This window comes from Eleutherodactylus coqui, chromosome 2 (genome assembly GCF_035609145.1).
Source record: "Eleutherodactylus coqui strain aEleCoq1 chromosome 2, aEleCoq1.hap1, whole genome shotgun sequence".
NCBI lineage: Eukaryota > Metazoa > Chordata > Amphibia > Anura > Eleutherodactylidae > Eleutherodactylus > Eleutherodactylus coqui.
The window spans coordinates 273,528,758-273,550,575 of record NC_089838.1 but is presented as its reverse complement, the minus strand read 5'-3'; the positions used below and the strand labels follow the sequence as shown (position 1 = coordinate 273,550,575).

The following is a 21,818-nucleotide window of genomic DNA, read 5'->3' as shown; positions in this document are numbered from 1 at the left end:
TTGAAAGCGGTAGATCTCATTCTGCAGCCCATCGCAGGTTTGTTTCTCCAGTAAGTGTGTGCAAGCGGGAACTGCGTGTTCTCCTCTGGCGTGACGTGTGAGGGATGCAATGTTTGTAAACTAAAGAGACACGTGACTTAGGGATCTGTGACTCCGCCAGAGACGAGGAAAGCAAGATCTGCTTGCCAGGAGAGGGGCGGTGAGGAGAGGTTTCCTAGAAAGAAGATGAGGCCCCGTGGTTTTCACATGGAACGGAAGCGCAGCAAGCAGGTATGCGCAAAAGCTATTTTTAAATGCTTGGTCTTTGTCTGGTGCAACCTGTTGAATACATTAACCCCTTATGCACATGAAGTAACCTTTAAACAGTGTATTTAATGTTGGACTGACAGTAACGAGTATTATATGTTCCACAAAACGAGCCGCATGCGAATATTAGTCCTCGAGTTCTGAAATCTTGCTAAGATCTGATAGGTTTGCCGTGGTGTGCGATTCATGCATGTGACTCTTTCCTTCACGCTTTGCTCTTCCTGTAGCAGATATACTACACATAAACCACAAATATGACTGTAAGAGAAAAACAAGCTCCCGATTGTCAATGTGACATTCACCCCTACGACCCATATAGATTTATGATCCAGTTAAAAGTCCTGGCTTCGCAATATTGACATATTACATGTGTGCCAGTTGACTGCCAACACCGCACCCACTTGTCACGTAGAAGCACTAGATGGGAGACAAGTACAGGAATGTAATTGGCGTATAGTTTACAGTGTCCATGTAGACAAAAGGAATAAATAGAAAGGCTTGTAGGGCGCCGTTACGGTAAAAGGTGGGATAAAGTAATGACGGAAAGACAGTAGAGCAATCAATGTATTTCTCTGTTGCGCTAGTTGTACAGCTCCGTGGAGTTCCACGTGTAACGCAAGCATGGAAGTGAAAGCCTAGGATTCCGTAAACATCGGGGGTTCATAACATGATCCGCAGTTGTATACAACAATGCCAAGTCAACTGTAACAGATATTGCCGAAGACTCTACATGTCAAACGAGGTTCGAAAGGCTGCTCCTTCAAGAAACACCCTACAACGACCGTTTTAGCATTTTTTAGGACTTTCGCTAGCTAGATAAGGACCACACATTTACCACGCACACAACACGTGTTCACGGTAGACACTAGTCTACGTCACGCCACAGTTAAAGGGACACATTCCATTCTACTTGGCACAAACACAACACACACTTCCTTCTTTTCGGCGAATTTAAAACCCTCGTGCACAGACGAAATAAGCTAAAAACTAATGACCACAACACCCCTCCCTCTCTTCCATGACTTGTGTATCCTAAGTAACTGCTATTCGGATCTTTTTTTTTTCTTATATGTAAAAATTCTAAGTGTCCTTGAAAGGGTTACTTTGTACCTACCGTCGCAGTCGGCACTTGCTCATTCGGAAGAGTTTTAGAGCCGTCGTTACTTACAACCTGGAGGAGGAAACATACAAAAAAATAAAAAATAAAAAACGATCATTAATACATTTCGGTCCAAGCATGCCGTGTTGTTATGGGCGAGATATTCTATCCCTCATCTAGGAGAAGGGATCCTTGGCCGAATGCCGGCTGCAGTGTAATGTAAATGATACGTTTACCCGGTTCTCTCAGACCACAATCTCTAGTTGTCCCTGGCAAATGTGTAAGCGGATGGAAAAAACAATACGGCTTTTGTTTTAAAAGGATCTGGCGTCAAAATTGAAAACACAGTTGATTACCAGCAGCCATTTTAGGTCTGCTCCTATAAAGACACTGGTGCATTGGGGTTTTTTTTTTTTTTATGAACTCCCTCCCTCTCTCTTCTGCCAGACGCTGGGATCATTATCATAAGACAGAGTTCTTAGTACCTCTCCTACCCCCAACACATGATATGTGACATGCCCCCTCCCTTTCGCGCTTGCAGTAGTAGGGAGACCAAGGCACAGAGAGGGTGGGGAGGGGGTGGGGGCTGGGTGCTGTAATGCCGGATTTTTTTTTTTTTTTTAGATCTTAACAGGGAGTGCAGACCATGTGGTTTCTCTCCCAGCAATTCAAGGCTGCTGGAATCTGTGGACTGGACCATAAGGAATGAATGACGGAGCTGTCAAATGGGGTTTTTAGCTGCAGATATCCATTAAGACTCCTAATATGCAAAAACAAAAATAGAGCAAGTTATGCCCTCAATGGCTTCCCATTCCTCTCGTCTTTAAGGAGGTTTTGCATTTACTACAAAAAGGTCTACCTCATTTTCACGTAATCTATTCAGTAATGTCGTCGTACAAGGTTAGTGGCAGTACATGTTATATCCGACAATGAACAACGGGGGGAGATATGGGCATAGTTGAGCAACAGTGATCTTGCTAAAACTGTATTCTCTCAATCCGCCGCTTCCTTCTACATCATTTACACTTTCATTAGATTAAAAACCAAATGTCAAAGTGATGAGCTGAATTGTTTCACTTTTTTAAGGGACCTAGGGTAAGACAATCATAAGCAATTCGATGAGCTGAATAAACTGGATTGAGACGTAAAAAAGAAATAAATAAAAATATTAAGCCACGCTTGCTCTAGTTCTTATAGGCTGCAGGAGATAGCAATTCGCTACTAAAAGAGTTAACTTTAGTGGGTGGCGCAACCAAACCTTAAAAACTCTCGGCCAGAACAAGCTCTTTAAACTGTGGAAGTATGTAACCTGTGAACTGCCAATGAGGACAGTATGGCAGTTGCAGGGTTAAGCCATACCTTAAAAAAACAGGAAACCCTTCTGCAGAGGATGTTTTTGGGTGTGTTAGACAAGAAGCAACAACAAGAAGCCAACATAGAGAGACTTGTGGCCATGCGCTCGCTGGCACGCTTTCGGCGCAAGTAATTACTCTTCCCAGGAAGACCGGCTACTCATACACCAGCCTTTAATATCTGAAGATGAATAATCAAGTTGGAATGACCTAAAACGTACCAACTCTAAAATGGAAATGGCTTATAAAGTTTAGACATCCGATGGCGTGCTCCCGATTCCTTAAATCAGCGTTGCAAGATCTTGGCAAGGACTCTTACTAGTCTCGCTATACACAGAGTACTACTGCTTTAAGACTTTATTCAGTAGTAAGAGACCAGGATGAAGCAATGTGATAACATGAATGGTGGATCTGGATCATTACTCTAATACAGGGCTATGACTGTAAAAGAAAAATGTGCAAAATGCATTTTTCTGTAAGGTATTAATGTGCTTGTAGTGGAAAATATTCGCCTTGCATGACCTGTGCCACGGAATAAGTAGTGTAGAGCGGCAACAGCTCCAAACATGTCTGTTTGGATTTTACTGAAGTGAAGAACTCTACAGTCTAAAACTTGAGGATTATATCCTTGAACATACTTGGGGTGGGTACTCCTTACTCTTTCGAGCTCCATATTCAATTAACTTACACAACTCTCCGACTCCCCCAACCAAACATCACTATTCGGTAAATGACCTTTTCATTTAGTAGGCGCTTTTTGGTAGTAGAACCTGAAGAGGTACACATCTGATTGGGTTCCCCACTTGACTGTTTCCATCAACATGGCCCATTGTAAACTACCTGGTGTCCTTTAGATCAGCATTTCTCAACTCGAGCTTTCAATTACCCCCAATGGGTTATGATTTGAGGGAACTCTATGGAGAGAACACGTGGCAATTTTTGAGGCACTGACAAATAATAGACATCAACTGTGGAATCCAACGGAAATGCCGAGAACATGACCTTTTGGGGGTACTTGAAGACTAGAACTACAAAACACTGCTGTGGGCCAGTTTCAGACTAGAGCATTACAGGTGCAAATGCACAAATGGGAACATGGAACAATACCTCTGCAGCGCCACCTATTGGAAGGCAGCATTTCAGCAAGTCAATGTTAGAATTTTTAAACATGTCTTGTAACAATGACTGGGAATTGTCAGCCAAAGCCAGAAACCATACACCGATAGCTGTTTTGTGGCGATTGCTCCTCATGAGTGTGCAGTAGGTTTCTGGCTTGGCTAGTAAGAGGCCTATAGACATGGTCAGGGTCTGACCCAGGTGCATATGGACAAATGTACCTGCTCGATTGTGGGTCTATTGACTCAAACAGCATCAAATATCTCTACGATGCTCTTCAGTTCAGGTTTGTAGACCACAGTAGGGCCAAGATCAGTGAAAAATGCACACACAGATGCCCTCCATTTTTAAATTTATCCACCCATTAACTGTCATCTGAGAAGATGGATCAGAAACAGGCGCCCTGTCCACGGCCGAGGTGGAAAATCACTAGTGATATTCCACTGCGAGGAAGGAGGGGGGAGCACTGACAGGTCTCTGAGATGAGCCTATCTAAGATTGCATGCTGCAATTTAAATACCGTGAGCGGAGAATTGCTATGATTCTCCCCTCATGGATTCCGGCGCTGCGCTTTCCATAGTAATCCCATGGAAAGCTTTTTACAGAGCGTGATCCGCGGGCGATTTATCGCAAGCGGATCATGGCCCATGGACAGGCAGCCTAAAGGACATCGTATTTTTCTATACTCAGGTTAAGAAATGCATGTCTGTATGGCTCTATTGACAGTAATGGGTTAATGCGCTGTCCCTGCAGAGTCAACCGCAAATACGGACAGCAAATGAATATGAAAACCCCAACAGCACAAATAGGTAAACTGTTATTTACACTTGATTGAAATATGGCCATACACATTAGATGAACCCAGCAATCTACCATTGGGGAAAAGTTGACACACCAGCATGCAAATTTAATGGTCAACATAACCCACCAAAACTTGCAGGTTTGATAAGCGTTGAACTAATGTTTATGGTTAGATTTAAATATTTTACTTGTGTAATTTTTCAAAAAAATGGGCATGAAATATCAGAGCATACAGTTGCACAAAAAGGTAGATACACCCTGTGGAATTACCTGGTTTTTGCACTGATGACCATTAAAATGTGGTCTGAGGGTTATCCAAGTCACAATTAGACCTCGTTCACACAGGCGACACAGTCACGTCATTTTGTCGCATTGCGACAATGCTACAAATCACATGTATGTGAAGCCTATGGGTTGCATCTCTTTTAGCCGGGGATTGAAAAATCCCCGCCTCCTGGAAGCGCTGACTCTGATTGGCTAAGCGACAGCCAATCACAGGCAGCACTTCCAGGAGTCGGGGATTTTTCAATCCCTGGCAAGAGGAGTTGAAGACCAGTGCCAGAGATCAGGAGGAAGCTGCAGCGGAGCCCTGGACAGCGCTTCTAAGGTGATGTATACTTTTTTTTTCCTGCAGCTAGGGCTTATATTTCAAGACCCCCCCTTTCCCTGAAAAACCTTGTATGTGGTGCTGCAAAACCGATGTGATATCTCTGCGATTTTCTCACAGCAATGCAGTGTCGCCCACATGAATGAGGCCTTATAGACAAACGCAATTTAACTAAACTAAGGGCTTGTTCAGCATGTCCTATCTTGGTGTGTATTACGCACCGTAATAGCCCATGGAAGTGAATGTGAATAAGTTAATACCCAGGAAGCCTGCGTATTTACGCAAAAAGTCAATGGGATTTTGTGCGTTTTTTTAAAGCGTGCAACTATGCTCCGTATACACACACACACACACACACACACACACACACACACACACACACACACGTGTATTTTGGTCCGTGAATGAGCAAGTCAGGTTGTCCCACTCTCTGGAGGCCTAGAAAAATCAGCTATAACTCCAAAACTAATGACCATATTTTAATGAAATTTGGTCAAAACATACATACCTTACTCAATAAGCACTGGGAACCTCTCATAACACGAACTAGAAGGTTTCTCTCATTGTGGTCAAGCACGCCTGAACCTGATGCTCCATATTGTTGAACGTTCTGGTAAACATGTCCAGCGCCACTACAGCAATTTTTTTGCATGATGTTACTTTTCAATTCCTGGATAGTTTGGCTAAGTCCAGTAAATTTTCCCTTTCAGAAGGCAGCACGCACTCCAATTCACTACACCATACAATCAAAACATGAAAAAAACTAAAGCAAAAAACACACTACATTACCTAGCAGGCGCCGTTTGGGTTCCTCGCGCTGGTCTCCGCAGTTCCAGAAGGCTTCCTTGTATTTCTCAGCAATGACAGACGATTGCTTCCCTGTAATGGGGTTTGTAAACTCTTCCTTCAGCAAGCCATGGCTCCGATTGGTTCTCGAGCACCGCGGCTCAGCCAATCACTGCAGCGATCGAAGAACCAATCACAGCCATTGCATTGAATGGCTGTGATTGGTTCATCGAGCACTTCAGTGATTGGTTCTCAAGCGCTGTGGATCAGCTAATCAGAGCAAGCACTTGCTGGAGGCGGGGTTTACCAACCATTGGCATTGAGGACCACAAGGAAGCCTTCCAGAACTGCGGAGACCAGCAGGAAGGACCTAGACAGCGCCTGCTAGGCAAGTAAGATAAGGCATTCCCTGAAAATAAGACCCCGTGCCTCTTTTGGGTTTTAGGGAAGAAAAGAAATTACATTATAATATATTGTAAACATTTAAAAAAATAAAGTATTCTTGTACTTGGGCCATATGTGATGTATTTTAGGTGGTTGCCTTGTAGGCATGTAAAACAGAAGCAAAGGCATTTGTACTATATCAGAGCACAAAACCTTTAAAAATGGATTTAACTCATTTTTGAAAAATGCTCCATGTATTGTACTTATCATTTCATATTTACTACTAGAAAAGTTACAATATTGGTCAATGTATTGATAAATTATTTCTTAAATATTTATTCAAACTCTGTTTTGTTTTATCAAAAAAACAACGTTCCCCACGAAAAAAACATAACAAAAAGATATATACTCACCTCTCCCGGCTCCCTGCTGTGTCCACCATCACCTTCTCCAGGTGGTATCATGTTTACAGGCTGCAGTAGCCGTCTTACTGCATGTCACAGGCTGCTGCAGCCAATGATGGAGCTCAGCACTCAAATCGCCGATCCCTGGCATTGGCTGTGGCAGCCTGCTAGAGCGGACTGCAGTCTGTAAATAAACACTGAGCACGGAGGTGGAAGCAGCAGCATGGGAGAAATAATTATATGCCTGTTTGTTATGTTATTGTATGGAGAACGTGTTTTGAAAAAAATAAATAAATCTTCGACCATCCCTTTAAGCAAACATTTCATACACCAGCCCATCGGGTCTCTGATGACAGGAACCGGCAATACCCCATAATTTACTTTCAATGGGACTTTGTAAAGTGCCATGTAAAGAGGTTTTTCATTGGTTCCACAGCTTAACTTAGCTGCAAATGTTAATATTTCTTCAAAAAAAAAAAAAAGAAGACTCATTAACTCCATTCTGAGTAATGCAAGACAATGACACCTTGATGAATGGTTTCATTGTTAGTAAACCCCCAAGGGTATAAGCTTCCATAGTACTATGATGCAAAATAACTGTTGCAGTGCATAGCTGACAGGAACTGAAAAAAATATCACTAGGCGAAAGTTAACTTCTCACCGCTTAGCGTTTACCCGTCGCTCGCCGAGCTTGGTATCGGTATCGTACGGAAAATGAAGCCAAACTTAGAATGAACTAAAGCTTTGAGGTCAAAAAGAAATGTCGCAAGACATGCAGCGGCCTACTAGAGTGGTTGCTTAACTCTTGCCATTCCAAAAGCCTGCTGCGCTTCATTTGTGCTGGCGTCAGAGGACAAACTTTCCCAGTGGAATCCACCAGGAGCAGCGAGCGTCTTGCTTTATTCTCTACGCTAATTAGCCATGTGCTCAAAATCTTTGTCGGCCATCCTCTACTGGAACACTTCCCGTTGCATGCCACACTGACACCAGCACTGCGCAGCATAGGGAGGTTATCACTTACGGAATTTGCAAACATGAACATTGCACAGAGGAAATCAGTTAGGACTTCCAAAAAACATTTTACACAATGTTAATTGTAGTGCTGAAGACAGCCGACCCCATCATAGAACCTGAGTTTAAGCCAAAACCGTGAATCTGCTTTCTTTCAATATACACTCAGTGGAAAAGTAGTTTTTACAAAACATGTAGGGGACAAAACAAGAAACCACAGAGCCATACTAGAAAAAAAAAATGGAATGGGGCTCCTCTTCATCAATGCCACAATCAACAACCTGAAGAAAACTGTATGACCAATTTGGTCTGTCTTTTATTGTGTTTATCCTAGATTCTCCCACGATCGGCTTTAAATATTTTCACTGTCATCGTCACTCCCCATCCCCCTTTTCTTCATCCCTGGTAATAACCAACCACAACTTGCCACTTAGTGGAGATGGCCAGCGTAGGATGTTGGAGCACATACCAACTGCAATGCCTGCTACCCCAATGGTGATACTTCTGCATCTATGCACAGTCAGTGCCGAACAGCACACTGTTAAAGCCCTCTCTAAAAGGCCGCCCATACACATTACACAACACTCATCCAAACCAGACGACCCTTATATCTGTATGGCAGCGGCCTGCCTTCCTTGAAAGAAGGATCGACCATGTCGAGTTTTAATGTCCAATCCTTTCGTCCCCACTGGAGATAAGCCACCATCGCTTTCTCCACCAACAAACAAATGCTCAGCCAAACGGAGTATTCAGTCAAACGCAATTAAAGGGAGTATGGACACTTTAAGACCGGCGGTCATACATGGTTGATCTCCTTGGATCTTCTTGGTTATTAAAGTAGCACCTAGAAGTCGCCACACTCCAACTTATTACTTGGTGTTGTGAGACTCTATACCTCAAGACAAACTGACCGTTTGCTTTCACATATTAGGGTTATTCTCAGCATTGACACACGAATTGTGATAAACCAAGTATAATAGAGTAGCTCATTTTGATATATTTGTTGAAACTGGATTTTAACATCCCCATTTCATCTGCCTATAAATTTTCCACAAGGTTTCAAAGTCCAACCTCATTTTCCAAAATGTTGACAAATGCAAACTAGAATCACTAAGTGGCTGAACAAAAGAATGGAATGAACATTTGCCAAAAATCATTTCACAACTGCAGGAGAAATTCAGCACCTTCACTCCCGACTACACCCAAGTCCAAACAACACTGAGCCACTTCCACCACACTCCGTCTGTGGCAGAGAGTTTAGATTACGTAAAAGGAAACAGATGTTCATCTTTGAGATGTTCACGACTCCTCTTGATCTGTAGATGTAAAGTCAGAATCATTTAAACACTAGGAAAAAGGCAGAGAGTTTAACAGGAAGAATTTGTTAATGTATTGATATCAATTAGAAGCCAAACAGTATTCTGTATGGGAGAAAGAGTTTTAGACTTCCATTTTCCATCTGTGAGCTATAGACAACCATTTAACAATCTATATGCAGAAATGGATGACAGAGTGTTGTATAACTAGGAAAACACAAACTTTTTGAACACTCAACTGCATGTTAAGAAAAAAATTTTTTAAGCAACTAGTCTACTCTCAAGCCCTTATGATAGCCAATATGCCTATTCACAGCAGTCACTATTGGGCTTTTTTCTGATGCGGCGCCTCTTTTATAAAACACAGCGCTGCATTAGAACGTCGTGACTCTCCCATGCCACTGGGAGCATTGGTTGGGCTGTCTGGTGACAGTTCTGCACCTGCTTTAACAGCAGGGACCGGAAAAAGTTTTGATCCCCGCTGTTTAACCTTTTATATGTCGCAGTCAATGCAACCTTAGAATGTGAAAGACCGAGAGGGAGGCAGCTCCCTCTGACACCCATCAGACCTGCGAGATGCAATCATTGGGTCCCCATGGCACCCAGAGGCTTGAAGATGGCCTCCCAGTTTGCCATGTACAGTGGCTTATGAGGATCGGCCTGGCTGAGCTTCATAGGCAATATAATACAGAACCAAAAACCAAGCAACTATCGAGCTGTGTAAACAGGAGCCACTCAATGTTTGAGCGACTCCTGCTTACTGTGAATAGAGATGGTCAGCCGTAACAATCCCCAGCCACTCCGCTTCTATTCACTTGAAGGACTATCGCTCCTGTGTAAATGTCCCATTTGCGTGGCCATTTGAGTCTCCTCACTTAGTTTATAGTATATAGTTGCTCTCCCTAAGGAGAAAAGAGTGTTTCTGACCCCTGTCCCAGGCCTCTCACTAGCAAAAGCCAGACTCCTACTGTACACTGATGATGGGCAATAACCCGGAAACAGCTGTATGTACATGGAGTCTGGCTTTGCTTTTGATTCCCAGTCATTGTAACAAGACTTGTATAAAAAGTCCCACTTTGACTCGAAGGAATGCTGCCTTTCAATAGGTGGCACTGTGGAGGATTTATTCCATCTCCCTTATTTGTCCCATTTAGACATGGACGGCAGTGGTCTAAATGACTGCACTATGTGATCCACTGAGCAGGGAGCATTTACACTTACTGAGAATCCCACGATTCAGCGATGTTTTTTATGCTGACAAGGTCAGCGATAGGAAGAGGTGAACGAATAGGAAATGATTTTTTTTGCATTTACACGGGACGATTATTGCTCAATTTCATTCGTTTGAACGAATTTTGAGTGATAACCGTCCCATGTAAAGGACCCTTGAAGTAGAGGAGCGATAGTCGCCAGCCTGTGGGACAGATGTCAGGCACTTATGCGCCCGACAGACACCCCATGTAAAGGTACCCCAAGTTGTTCATAAACCTTCAACAGCTGTTGACCAAACAATCACTTGACTATAAGACAGGAACATATGCTTCAGCACTGGTACACATTTAATATCTGAATACTAAACACAAAAAAATACAAGGTTCTTAGTGCAACTTTTTGATCAAAACATGCAAGCCCATGCGTCGCGTCCAGGTGAACCTTATTGGATGCATTCCTAGCTCTCAAGACACTTTTTGTTGGATCTACAGTCCTGTCACAAGTGGTAGGTTTGGCCGACTAAGCACTAAATGTATATGGGGGAAGAGAGGGGGTCTTAAGGCCCCCAGCTGCTTACATCTGCTGCTGACTTTCAATGTAATAAAGAAAAGAAAACATACCAAAGTGTATACAAGATAAGAGTAACAAGATCTTAATCTGTCAAGCGAATTTTTAAAGAACACTCCTTACATGTTTGTCCTACAACAAAAACCTACTAGTTATACAAGTTCTCATACTACTATTGACTCCATCAAACTGTGTAGATAGGAGTTATTAAAAAGGTATGTTTCATGAAGCTTATTTTCCTGGGTCCTTTGGGGTATAGGAAGAGAACTGTCAATCTTCATACAATGGGCAGGGAGAGGCTGGGATGCCCCCCCTCCCATGACTCAGAACTCAGCTCAGAGTCAAAACTTCAAAGTGTATTTATTCTGAAACACTGCAATGTTTTAGAATAAAACAGCCATAGGGGCAACAGGCATCCCTAGCCGGGGTTTGGGAAACATGAACCCAATGACAGAATCCCTTTAAATGGCTGCCACTCACATGTATAGCTATCCATGTAATGCAACAGGTCAGGTCTGACTCAAAGGCAAGTTCATGAGAAGTCGAGGGTTGTCTTCATGAATTAATCTCTTTCAAAACTCTTGAAAAATGAAAGTAGTTCACATTATACATGTAGATTAGAAAGACTTTGGTAGGTTTACTTACACTAAAACAAAAAACACTTTTGTGGTGTCCATCAATCAAGTAGACGTAAGGCCTGTTCACATGGGACGAATGTTGAGCAGACAATGCCCGACACTAGTCCTCGCACATACTTTCTCCCGTGCTGTCACACAGAAGCGAGTATCGTTGGCTCACAGCAAGGCGGCAGGAGGAGATTTCTCTCCTTGCCCTTCCCGCCCCTCTCCATTCACATAACATAGCGGTGGTTCAGTACTGAACGCCCATCGTTCAGCTCATCGTCCATTGTGCATAACTGATTAACGATGTGCTTTCAGTGTAAATAGCAGCCGTTCAGTAATGAACAGCCGCTATGTTAAGTGAATGGAGAGGGGCGAGGGAGAGCGAGGAGAGAAATCTCCTGCCGCCTGGCTGTGAGCCAATGATACTCGCTCCTGTGTGACAGCACGGGAGCGAGTATGTGCGGGGACGAGTGTCGGGCATCGTTTGCCCAACATTCGTCCCATGTAAATGGGCCTTTAAAAGGTCAGATAGGCAAACATCAGATTGATGGATGTAAACTACTGTGGTCATGGCAAGCCTGGCGCTTTATCTTCACCTCTATGCAATGATCTGGCTAATAAGGAGACTGTGCATCTAACGATCTCCAGCAAGTATTTCTCCATAAGACGGGGAAAAAAACTAGGCAATCTTTCGATTCTATAAGAAGAAAATAGGGCTGATGGTGCCATCTTGCTATCTTCTAGTGTTGATGCAACATCTGGCATAGGTCTGTGTGCCAATTTATTACATTTCAATAGAGGCTAACATTACAATACAAGGGACATGAACTGTGCTCCCATCATGCATACAATGGTGGATCACTACATGGGTAGTAGTATTCAGTTTCCTCCTTGTATACAGAGTAAACAGGCAATGACAAGGCTCACATAAAAAAGGAGATTAAAGAAGCATTCCCATTCTGAAGCATCTTTTTCTCAATTCCACCACGTGCACCACTGGGCTAGTCATCTGCTTGCCCCTCCACCAGCAGAGCACACAATGAGACTATTGTCCTGATTGTTACAATACTCTATAGGTAATGCTATGCAGCAGAAATGTCCTACAATCTGTGAAGACACCAAAAAGTTCCTTCACTTTTATTAAAGACAAAAAACAAGAGTCTATTCGTACTTTTAACCAAGCTTCCAGTTGGGAAAAACAAGGAGTGCAAATACAATGCAGTTGGGGAAAATGGAGATTCTCTGACCTATTGACATCTTTAAACCTGGACATACAATAAAGTGCAAGTTTGACATATTTTAGGGCGTATTACATCTAATTAGTTGCTGAAACACATGTCTTGAAAATGAATATTCCCTTGACTCATTCAAATAGATAGCCATGTTGCCTAATAAGTGATTACCCAGATGTGAAGACGTACCATACCTCAACAACATTACAACATGCACTCAGCATTAAAATCAATGTGACAAATTGTCAAGGATGCCATTGTTTTTCCATCCATTGCCTAGGGGAAAACGGAGATGGAAAAGGACAAGAATTCTAGTTGACCGTAAACTAAACTGAAGCAACCAGTGTCAGGTAGCTGCTGCCAAAGCAAATAGCATCATGGGGTTCATCAAAAGAGATATAAGAGCACAGGACGAGAACATTGTTTTCTTGCACTTAAATCTCTGGTCAGACCACACATGGAATATTGTATAGAGTTTTGGGCACCGGTACGCAAGAAGAATCATCCTTGGCCGTAATGCAATACAAGGAATGGCGAAGCTATGGAAGAGCAAAGACATCAGCATTACAACAAAGATCCGAATAATCAATGCAATCAATTTCCCAATACTTACACATGCATGCGAAAGCTGGACACTCAAGAAAGTAGACAGAAGAAGGATCGAGGCCTTTGAGCTGTGGTGCTGGCGGCGTATGCTGCACATACCATGGACAGAGATGGTCACAAATAAGGAGATCTTAGATCGGGTCAGACCAAAAGTATCACGAGAAAGCAAAATCACCAAACAACAGCTTTCATACTTTGGTCATGTCATACGAGCCAATTCTCTGGAAACAACATTAATATTCGGCACAGTCCGTGGGTCCAGAAGAAGAGGACACCAAACAACATGCTGGTTAGACACAATCAAGGTTGACACAAACATGACAGCGGAAAATCTGAAGGAAACCGCCAAAGACGGGAAAAGCATGGCGAATGCTGATCCACAAGGTGGCCGAAAGTCGGCAACGACTGAACGAATAAATCACCACCACTCAAGAAGGACATATCAGTATGTGAGTGGGTGCAAAGCCAGGCAACTAAAGTATTAAATGGAATTGATGGACTACAACACCCAGAGAGGTTATCAAAATTGGGGTTATTTTGTTTAGAAAAAAAGTCAGCCAACAGGCAACTAATTAACTATGTATAAATAGGTCAGGGGGCAATACAGAGATCTCTCTCATGGTCTATATACACTCAGGGCTGTAACAAGGGAGCATTCTCTACATCTAGAGAAGAGAAGGTTTCTATGCCAAAAAAGAAGGGGGGGTTTGCCTATAAATTTGTTACTGGTGCCTAAGGCTTCATTCAAATTGGCACTTGGTTATTCGATTTTGGTAATTAGTTAAAAATGTATTCTTTCAGAAACAGAAGCATTGGAATATATGTGAATATCATATTATTGATGTACATGAAAGTTCTTAGCAGAGGCTGTCAGGTCCAAATGCGAAATATGTAATAGAGCGTCCCACCCATTATGCACCATTTCTAATAGTGGTGTATTATGTAGCAGAGAGGCCCTTGGAGTCCCTCAAGCACCAGGGCTCAGGTGTGACCATTACTTCCGTACCCTCCAATAGCTACAGTGACACTAGCCTACCCTGATAGGTAACCACCTGTTCTGTATATTCTTGCCATATAACAGTGGCCAATCTCTTACCGAACAGGAAAAATGAATAGACGGTAAAGTCATTTTAACGCCAAACACGCACTTTAAAAGCCGTAGAAACTGAGAAGTTACTTTCTTGGAATTTTAAAGTGCTCTGTAAGCCGTCTCCTCCGGAGGAGTCACTAAGTAGTATGGGGAAGATCGGTGGCACAATTCAGAATCGAAGAAAATGACTTCCTTATTCACAACGTAGCGTGTTTCCCACAGCGTAACCTAGTGGGCCGAGGCAGAAAACGGCCCTGGAAGGTAACTCGAGGACATTGCTATTAGAAGGCTTATGAGTCATAGCTGCTGGTTCAGCTATGCAGCAACATACGGTTGGATAATGGGAAAACGGTGAACATCACAGTTAAAAAACATACTCCATTCACGGGAAATATAGAAAGGGATTTAAAGACGCCAATATTCGTACGGAGCAGGAAGTACGACCGCTGACGAAATGCAATAAGCTACGAATTTCAGACCGCGGAGGGCAGCGCCATAAACTCTGCAATGGAACGGTACAAGCAATAGATACACTGTTTGCACTATTTTGCAAGCAACAATGGAATATTATGAAACCTATTGATGCACATAGAGAAGAATACAGTCGTGACGTCAGGGTCACTTTCACCCCAATTATTATGATGACTCGAGTAACCATATTTTAAATTTTTTTTACTTAAATCAAGAACAAAGAAGAACATACATTGTGGAACTGTAATGCAAATTTCCTGGAAACAATGCTAAATAGGATATTTTTCATGAAGCAGATCCAACCGACGTCTTGAAGCAAACTCTCAGGTACACATTACATTAATCTGGGGGCAAAAGGGCAAGCAGCTGTGCTTAGCCATTACAGAAGACTAGAATCCTGTGCAGACTGGGATGGTTTCAGTGTATTTAGTGATCCAGCCAGATCCTGATCATAATGCTGCAGAAGAAAAGAAGTCTAAACAGGCTGCACAATAGGAGCAGTATGTGGCTTGCAGTGGGGGTGGGGAGTTTAAAAACCCAGCTGGCAGCCATAGGATATGCTTGCCTATACCACACGTCAAGAATCATTCCCTGTGAGGAGGGAGAAGAAGAAGGAGGAGGAAAAGGAGGGGGAAGGATCAGGGGAGGGTGACGCACAGTATTCTAGCAACCCCCAAACACAAAAGGGAGCCTGGCATGTAATTCCTTGGAAGGGTTCTCAGAAGGCAAAAGAGCAGGTACTAATAGGTGCCATAAACATATTGAAACGCTGAGTGAGTGTCTAGCTATAGGGGGAGAAGCCTATGCCACACACCCATTTACCACCCATGTGAGACAATTTACGACCCTGCTGAGAGATACCACAAATAGCAAGCAGATCAGTAGCAAGTAGAGCCATGACAGAGGGTTTTAAACTACCAACTATTTTACGCTCATGTCTATTGAAGCAGATCACGTCTGGTTTTAGCACAATAGGAGTTGCAATTTCTTAGGATCTGGATTGTATTCATTACACATTTATATAATAGCAGCATATTCCACGACACTGTACACAATAAGGCAACACTATATTACCAGTAATGTCAAAACATACATCTTCAACTGAAGAAGCCATTTTTGTTATCCAGGTTACCGTTCTAGACCCAACATAATGGATCCATGCTGGACCTGAGGTTTAGATACAGTGAATATTACTACAATTCATCTGAAAACAGAGTTCTCTCATCAACGCTCATTTGGAAACGGCTCAACTGAATAAATATCAAATTTGATCCAATGACGGCAAGTCAACTGTAACGGGAAGGAAAACCACCATAATGTAAGGTTTTAGCTTGTTGGGGGGGGGAAGAAAATATTTCCCGTTTCCATGCTAGAAAGATATCTGCAAATCTCTCAGAGCTCAGACATCACGATGACTATTTATCCAGACAGCTGTCTGATTTCGGATGGGGGTGCCATACAAACACAGCCAAGAGTCCACAGTCAATTCCAGCATGGCCAAAGAAATATTTGTCCCACAGAGGTTCCAGCACATAAATATACACTATGGAGTATCTTGATAGCGTAAAAAGCAAATGTCTTGAAACGCGTATATATAAGGAGACAGAATTCCATACAGACCCTGAAGTTCATACATTATAAAGAAACATTCAAGTGCACTCTTTGAAAAAACGGTAGGTGTCAAGAAGATCTTCTCTGAACTTTTAACATGAACCCCCGTGATTTAAACCCCTCCCACTAAACATAACTAACCAATAAGAAGCGAACGCCATCAGCTGAAAACCGTCTATCAGTAGCGAGCGTAACAGGATATCTGCATTCTTCTGTAACAGTGACATTTAACCCTGCTGTAATGGTACACCAAAACGTAATATAGAACAGTTTCCAGAGCACATCACACAGTAATGTGTATTCAGGCTGAAGCAGACACTTGGCAACGTGCTCCCATATGGTCTAGCGGTTAGGATTCCTGGTTTTCACCCAGGCGGCCCGGGTTCGACTCCCGGTATGGGAACAAGTGTTTTTAGAAGATCTTACAAAAGAAAAAAAATAATGTTGCTCTATCGTTATTGCTTTCCTTTCACCTTTAATTAGAAACCTTTTGCAAATCTGGGCCAACTCTGCAGATTCTTCATGCTCGGCGGGATCAAGAATTGCATCACCCATAATAATACATCAACTACATTACCAAAGAACAAGAATATAAGGAGCTGCAACTGCTCACCTCTACTACTTTTAGCGGCACCACACGTTTTTTCTTCAAATGTTCGCATTTTCTCTTCTTGCATATCTGGTGACTGGTACTCCGGTTGACACAGTTGTAGCACTCTCCGCAAGGTTCCTTTCTCAGACATGGTGTACAGACTCCACAACGCTTCCTCTTCTTGAGGGGTTGCTCGAAAACCTCAATACCACTGCCACCGCTTGCAACAGAGCCACCAACACCACCACCAACCGCTGTCTCCACTGGCAATCCCACTGACTTCAGTCTCCCGAGGGATTCCCCATTGTCGCAGAAATCATACACATCTTGAGCCCCCATGTGTGGCAATGGGGCATGCTGGGTCTCCATCATCACGCAACTAAAATTTTCTAAAAACTTTCAGAACTTTTAAAACACCAGATCTGTCAAAGGCATGGGATTATGCTGTGTGTGTGGTCAGCGGTAAACGTTATCTAGTCCTGTGAACCAAAGTTAGCCAACTTCTGAAAGTGATCCACAGTTTATGTCCCTTCATTTGGATGTGAACCTCCGTTTAGATGGTATCTTCATAGAGAATACCTTCCTAGTATCCCAAATTCTTCTTTTCCCAGCGCAGCAGACATATTAAATGTAAGCGCACGCGTGTCTTCTGGTGATTCCCCTTTCCCCCCTGACAGCTCATCGTGACTCAAGCAGTTGGAAACACTACGCTCTAGTGATCCGCCAAGATGAAGGTGTACCAAGACTTCCTGAAACTTTTCCTACAAAAAGATGATGGATATGTCAAAACAACCAAATCTGAAAATGAGCCGCAAATTTAATATTTTCATAATTTTACCTGTGCAAAGCATTTTTTGCACCTCAAAATATTGGCCATGCTGTATGCTCACCTGTATTACAATATAGGAATGCCATTATTACTGCACCTCTGGCATTGATATAAAATGTAACAAAGTAAACAAACACTGCAACATTGTAGTCATTTTTGTGTATAATTGAAAATCTAAAATACACATAAATGAAACAATTAGCAAATCCACAACAGGACACAACATAAAGTTTCCAGGCACACTACACAAACTATCTATATACAAACATGAAACTACACAAATCCTCCGGTTTATAAACATACCCTCATCCAGCAATACACACCTAGCGCCCTACACACAGACACACATACACACACACACACACACACACACATACAGGGAGTGTTAATGGCTCATTATCAGTGACAGGACACAGCTCCCTGCAATTCTTTGTTCTAAGCTTGGAGCTGGGACTGCACCGGCAGGTCGGCCCTCCCCCACCCCCTCCAACAAAGAGGCCCCCTCCCACTGTGTGCATGGAAAAGGACACCCCTTAGATTCCCCCTCTTCTCCCTAGATCTTGCACCCCAGAGGTTCCCTTACCATGCATTTCATAGAAGTAGACTCTAAGATCTATGCAGCAATGTGAATGCCCCCAAATAAGGCATGTTGCATTACCAATTCAAGGAGTCGGTCCCTGCATGCAATACCCAAGTGACAAGGGGTAAACCCACGTGTGGGCACACAAATCAAAAGAGGGGCACAAGTCTTACTAGAAAAAAAATTCTATAGATCGGAAATAGTACCTAATCTTTGCATTAGCTGCACACAGGCAGTAATGCCCACTTAGCAGCACTGAACAATGCATTGATGCTATGCGTGTGCACTGCTGATCCTGTGCAGAAATGCAATTATTACCTTGTAACCAAGTGCTGCCCAAGGATCACAGCACTTCATTCTGCAACTATGTATCAATGCACTCATTCTTCAGTCATTGCTACAAAGCCGGATGAAGAATTAAAGGGAAAGCAACGCACTGATCATGTACCGGGTCTCACTCAACATGACATCCACAGCCGGTGCATGGCAGCCCTCACTCACCTTGTGTGTGCCTCTCTCTGAGCCTTCAGCAAGCCGGGAGGAGGACGAGGAGGAGGGGGAAGGGAGAAGCTCAGGGGCACAGATGTGGAGCAAACAAAAGGGAAGTGACTGAGAAATACAAAGATGCGAAGTGGAGCAGGAGAGGATCGGGAGCAGAGAAAGAAGAGGAGGAGGATGGAGGTCACAGGCAGAGAGGGAGGGGAGCAGGTGCTGAGCACAGAGACAGAGTAGGGGGAGACAACTGAGATCTCTACCAGAAGACTGGGAAACCTAGATATTTGTAGCAGCATAGACAGAATCCACCACTGCACTCTGTGTGTGTGTATGTGTGTGTGTGTGTATATATATATATATATATATATATATACATATACACACACATACATATAGTTGAGAGATCACTGTGATTGTGGCTGAACTTTTGCATCCACGGTGAGTGTGTGGATATATATATATATATATATATATATATATATATATATATATATATATATATATATATATACACACACACACACTCACCATGCATGTACCATGGCTAAATATATATATATATATATATATATATATATATATATATATACACACACATTCAGTCACACTCCAAGGGACAGTGATCTCTCAACAACACCCTATGCAGCAGACAAGGAGAGTTTGCCACCGAAGGATTCCACAATATAGGAATCAATCAGGAAAAAATATCTAAACAGTAAAAAAAAATGTTTGAATAAAATTATATACAAATCTTGAATGTTTGTGATGTTGCATCCAGTGTAATGGATGTGGAACAGATTTCTGTAATGAGTTTATCATCATTGATGCCTTGCTTATTGCTTTTTTTACCTGGGCGTCTAGATAATTGGATCATCTATGGAGAATAACTGCAGAGATGTCTGCAAGGTACTCAAATATAAGGCTCCCAAACATGAACGTGTGGTGACAGCGTATTCTGCGTGTAGGTTTTGTACCCGGAATACGCTGTACCAATCTGCTATAGGTTCCCATGTTGACACTCACACATATTGTGCAAAATACGCATGCAATATAGGTACGAAGATACGCGTGCATGTTCTGTCTTGGCGTTTATTATGGCCGCATGCACGCTAAGATAGTGCATGGCGATTGGCACTCAGCAAGTAGAAAATGTTAATGCTTACTTGCTGCGTGCTGTGCGACTGTCTCATGCAGGCGGCATGCAGCAAATTATGCTTGTGTGAAGCTGCCCATATAAATACACATAAAATTATAAAATATATAAAACGATGAAACATAATACATTCTTTGTAAAAAAAAAAAAAAAATCAAGCACCTAGAAGGAGTTGTCGTTTTGCTACAGGCAGATATGCAAATGATTACAGTTGTGAAAGCATTAGATGAGCGGTCTTGTCACCTGAGGTCCTCAAAGTTGTATCCCCCTTGGCCTATAAAAGGCTCTCAGAGGCTCCTTGTGTGAAGTGGACCTCTTTTTCCACCTGTGTAAAACTTGTTGACCACTAGACGCCTTTACGGCGCAATTAAAGATATTTAACCCAGTTAATAGTAATTCAGAGGGCGCACATTACTGGATTACGAGAACCTGGATGATCATATCAACAAATTACCTGCCACCGGGGCCGTTCTGAGAAGACTATTAGCAGGTGTTGCGACCAGTGAATGCGTGAGGGCACACAAGGTGACCGGGGGACCACCTGTACAGAGGATCGTCTGATCGTCCGACAAGCATGAGCAACTCCATCTGTTTCCTTGTCCGCCATCCAGAGACATAGTAACATAGTAAGCTAGGCCGAATGAAGACAACGTCCATCTAGTTCAGCCTGCTAATAGTTTCTACCTGTCTGTAAGGCCCGGGTCAACAACCCGCTGCTCCCCTAAAATCTATATCCTGTAATATCCTTCCGCTCCAGAAAGACATCTAGTCCCCTCTTAAGTTCCTCTATGGATTTTGCCATCACCACGTCCTACAGGTAGCATCATCGTTACACCCCTGTGTCTGTCCAAACCATTTCCAGGCATTTGGCTGAAGAACATTTGTTCTCACAGCGCTCATTACGTGTACTGCCTTTGTCACTCATCCACCATCACCTTTGCTTGCAGTGGTGTCATGAACGTCAAACCTGTAGGGCTACAGCGTGAAACCGGGATGTCTTCAGTATCAAATCCAGGTTTAGGTTGGGCACTGATGACAGCCGTGTTTGTGTCTGGAGACCTAGGGGTAAGTGCCTCAATCCTGCCTTTGCTGTAGAGTGGCACACTGCTCCCACTGCTAGTGTGATGTCTGAGGGGCCATCACATATGACAGTCAGTCACCCCTAGTAGTGGTACGAGGTACAATGACAGCTCAGTGATATGTTCAGGACATCCTACAGCTACATGTATTGTCTCTCATGGCGGCTTCAAAGAGGCATTTTCCAGCAGGATAATACTTGGCCGCACACACAAGGGGGTCACAGGAATGCCTCCACAACATTGTCCCACTTCCGTGGCTGCCCGGTCGCCAGATTTATCACCAACAGAACATGTATGGGACCATCTGCTATGTCAGCTTTGACAGTATACATGTTTGCACGATCTAGAGGCTCAGTTCCAGCAAATGTGGAGTGATATGCTCCAGGGTACCATATAGAACCTGTATACCTCCATGCCCGCCTGTATCACATCTTGCATTCAAGCTAGAGGTGGCCCAACGGGGAACTAGAGCCTCCATGCCCGCCTGTATTACATC

At 43.1% G+C, this 21,818-nt stretch overlaps 1 protein-coding gene and 1 non-coding gene across 3 annotated transcripts in view; one reads left to right on the top strand and one right to left on the bottom strand.

The window, feature by feature from the left end:
- The window catches only part of TET3 (tet methylcytosine dioxygenase 3), an 88,250-nt gene extending 69,092 nt beyond the window's left edge, over window positions 1–19,158 (bottom strand). Inside the window, exons 1-2 of one of the 2 annotated variants that reach the window (XM_066593008.1) lie at window positions 19,097–19,158; window positions 17,208–17,947 (exon numbers count right to left, since the gene is read on the bottom strand). In XM_066593008.1, coding sequence (XP_066449105.1) covers window positions 17,208–17,558 — 351 coding nt within the window. In that variant the 5' untranslated portion in view covers window positions 17,559–17,947; window positions 19,097–19,158. Of the gene's footprint in view, window positions 1–1,420; window positions 1,463–17,207; window positions 17,948–19,096 lie in introns of those variants that run through there. The other variant, XM_066593010.1, reaches the window with a different exon arrangement.
- Window positions 16,926–16,997, top strand: TRNAE-UUC (transfer RNA glutamic acid (anticodon UUC)). The gene has a single exon. It is a non-coding gene; the product is annotated as a tRNA-Glu (tRNA).
- Window positions 19,159–21,818: the final 2,660 nt, after the last annotated feature.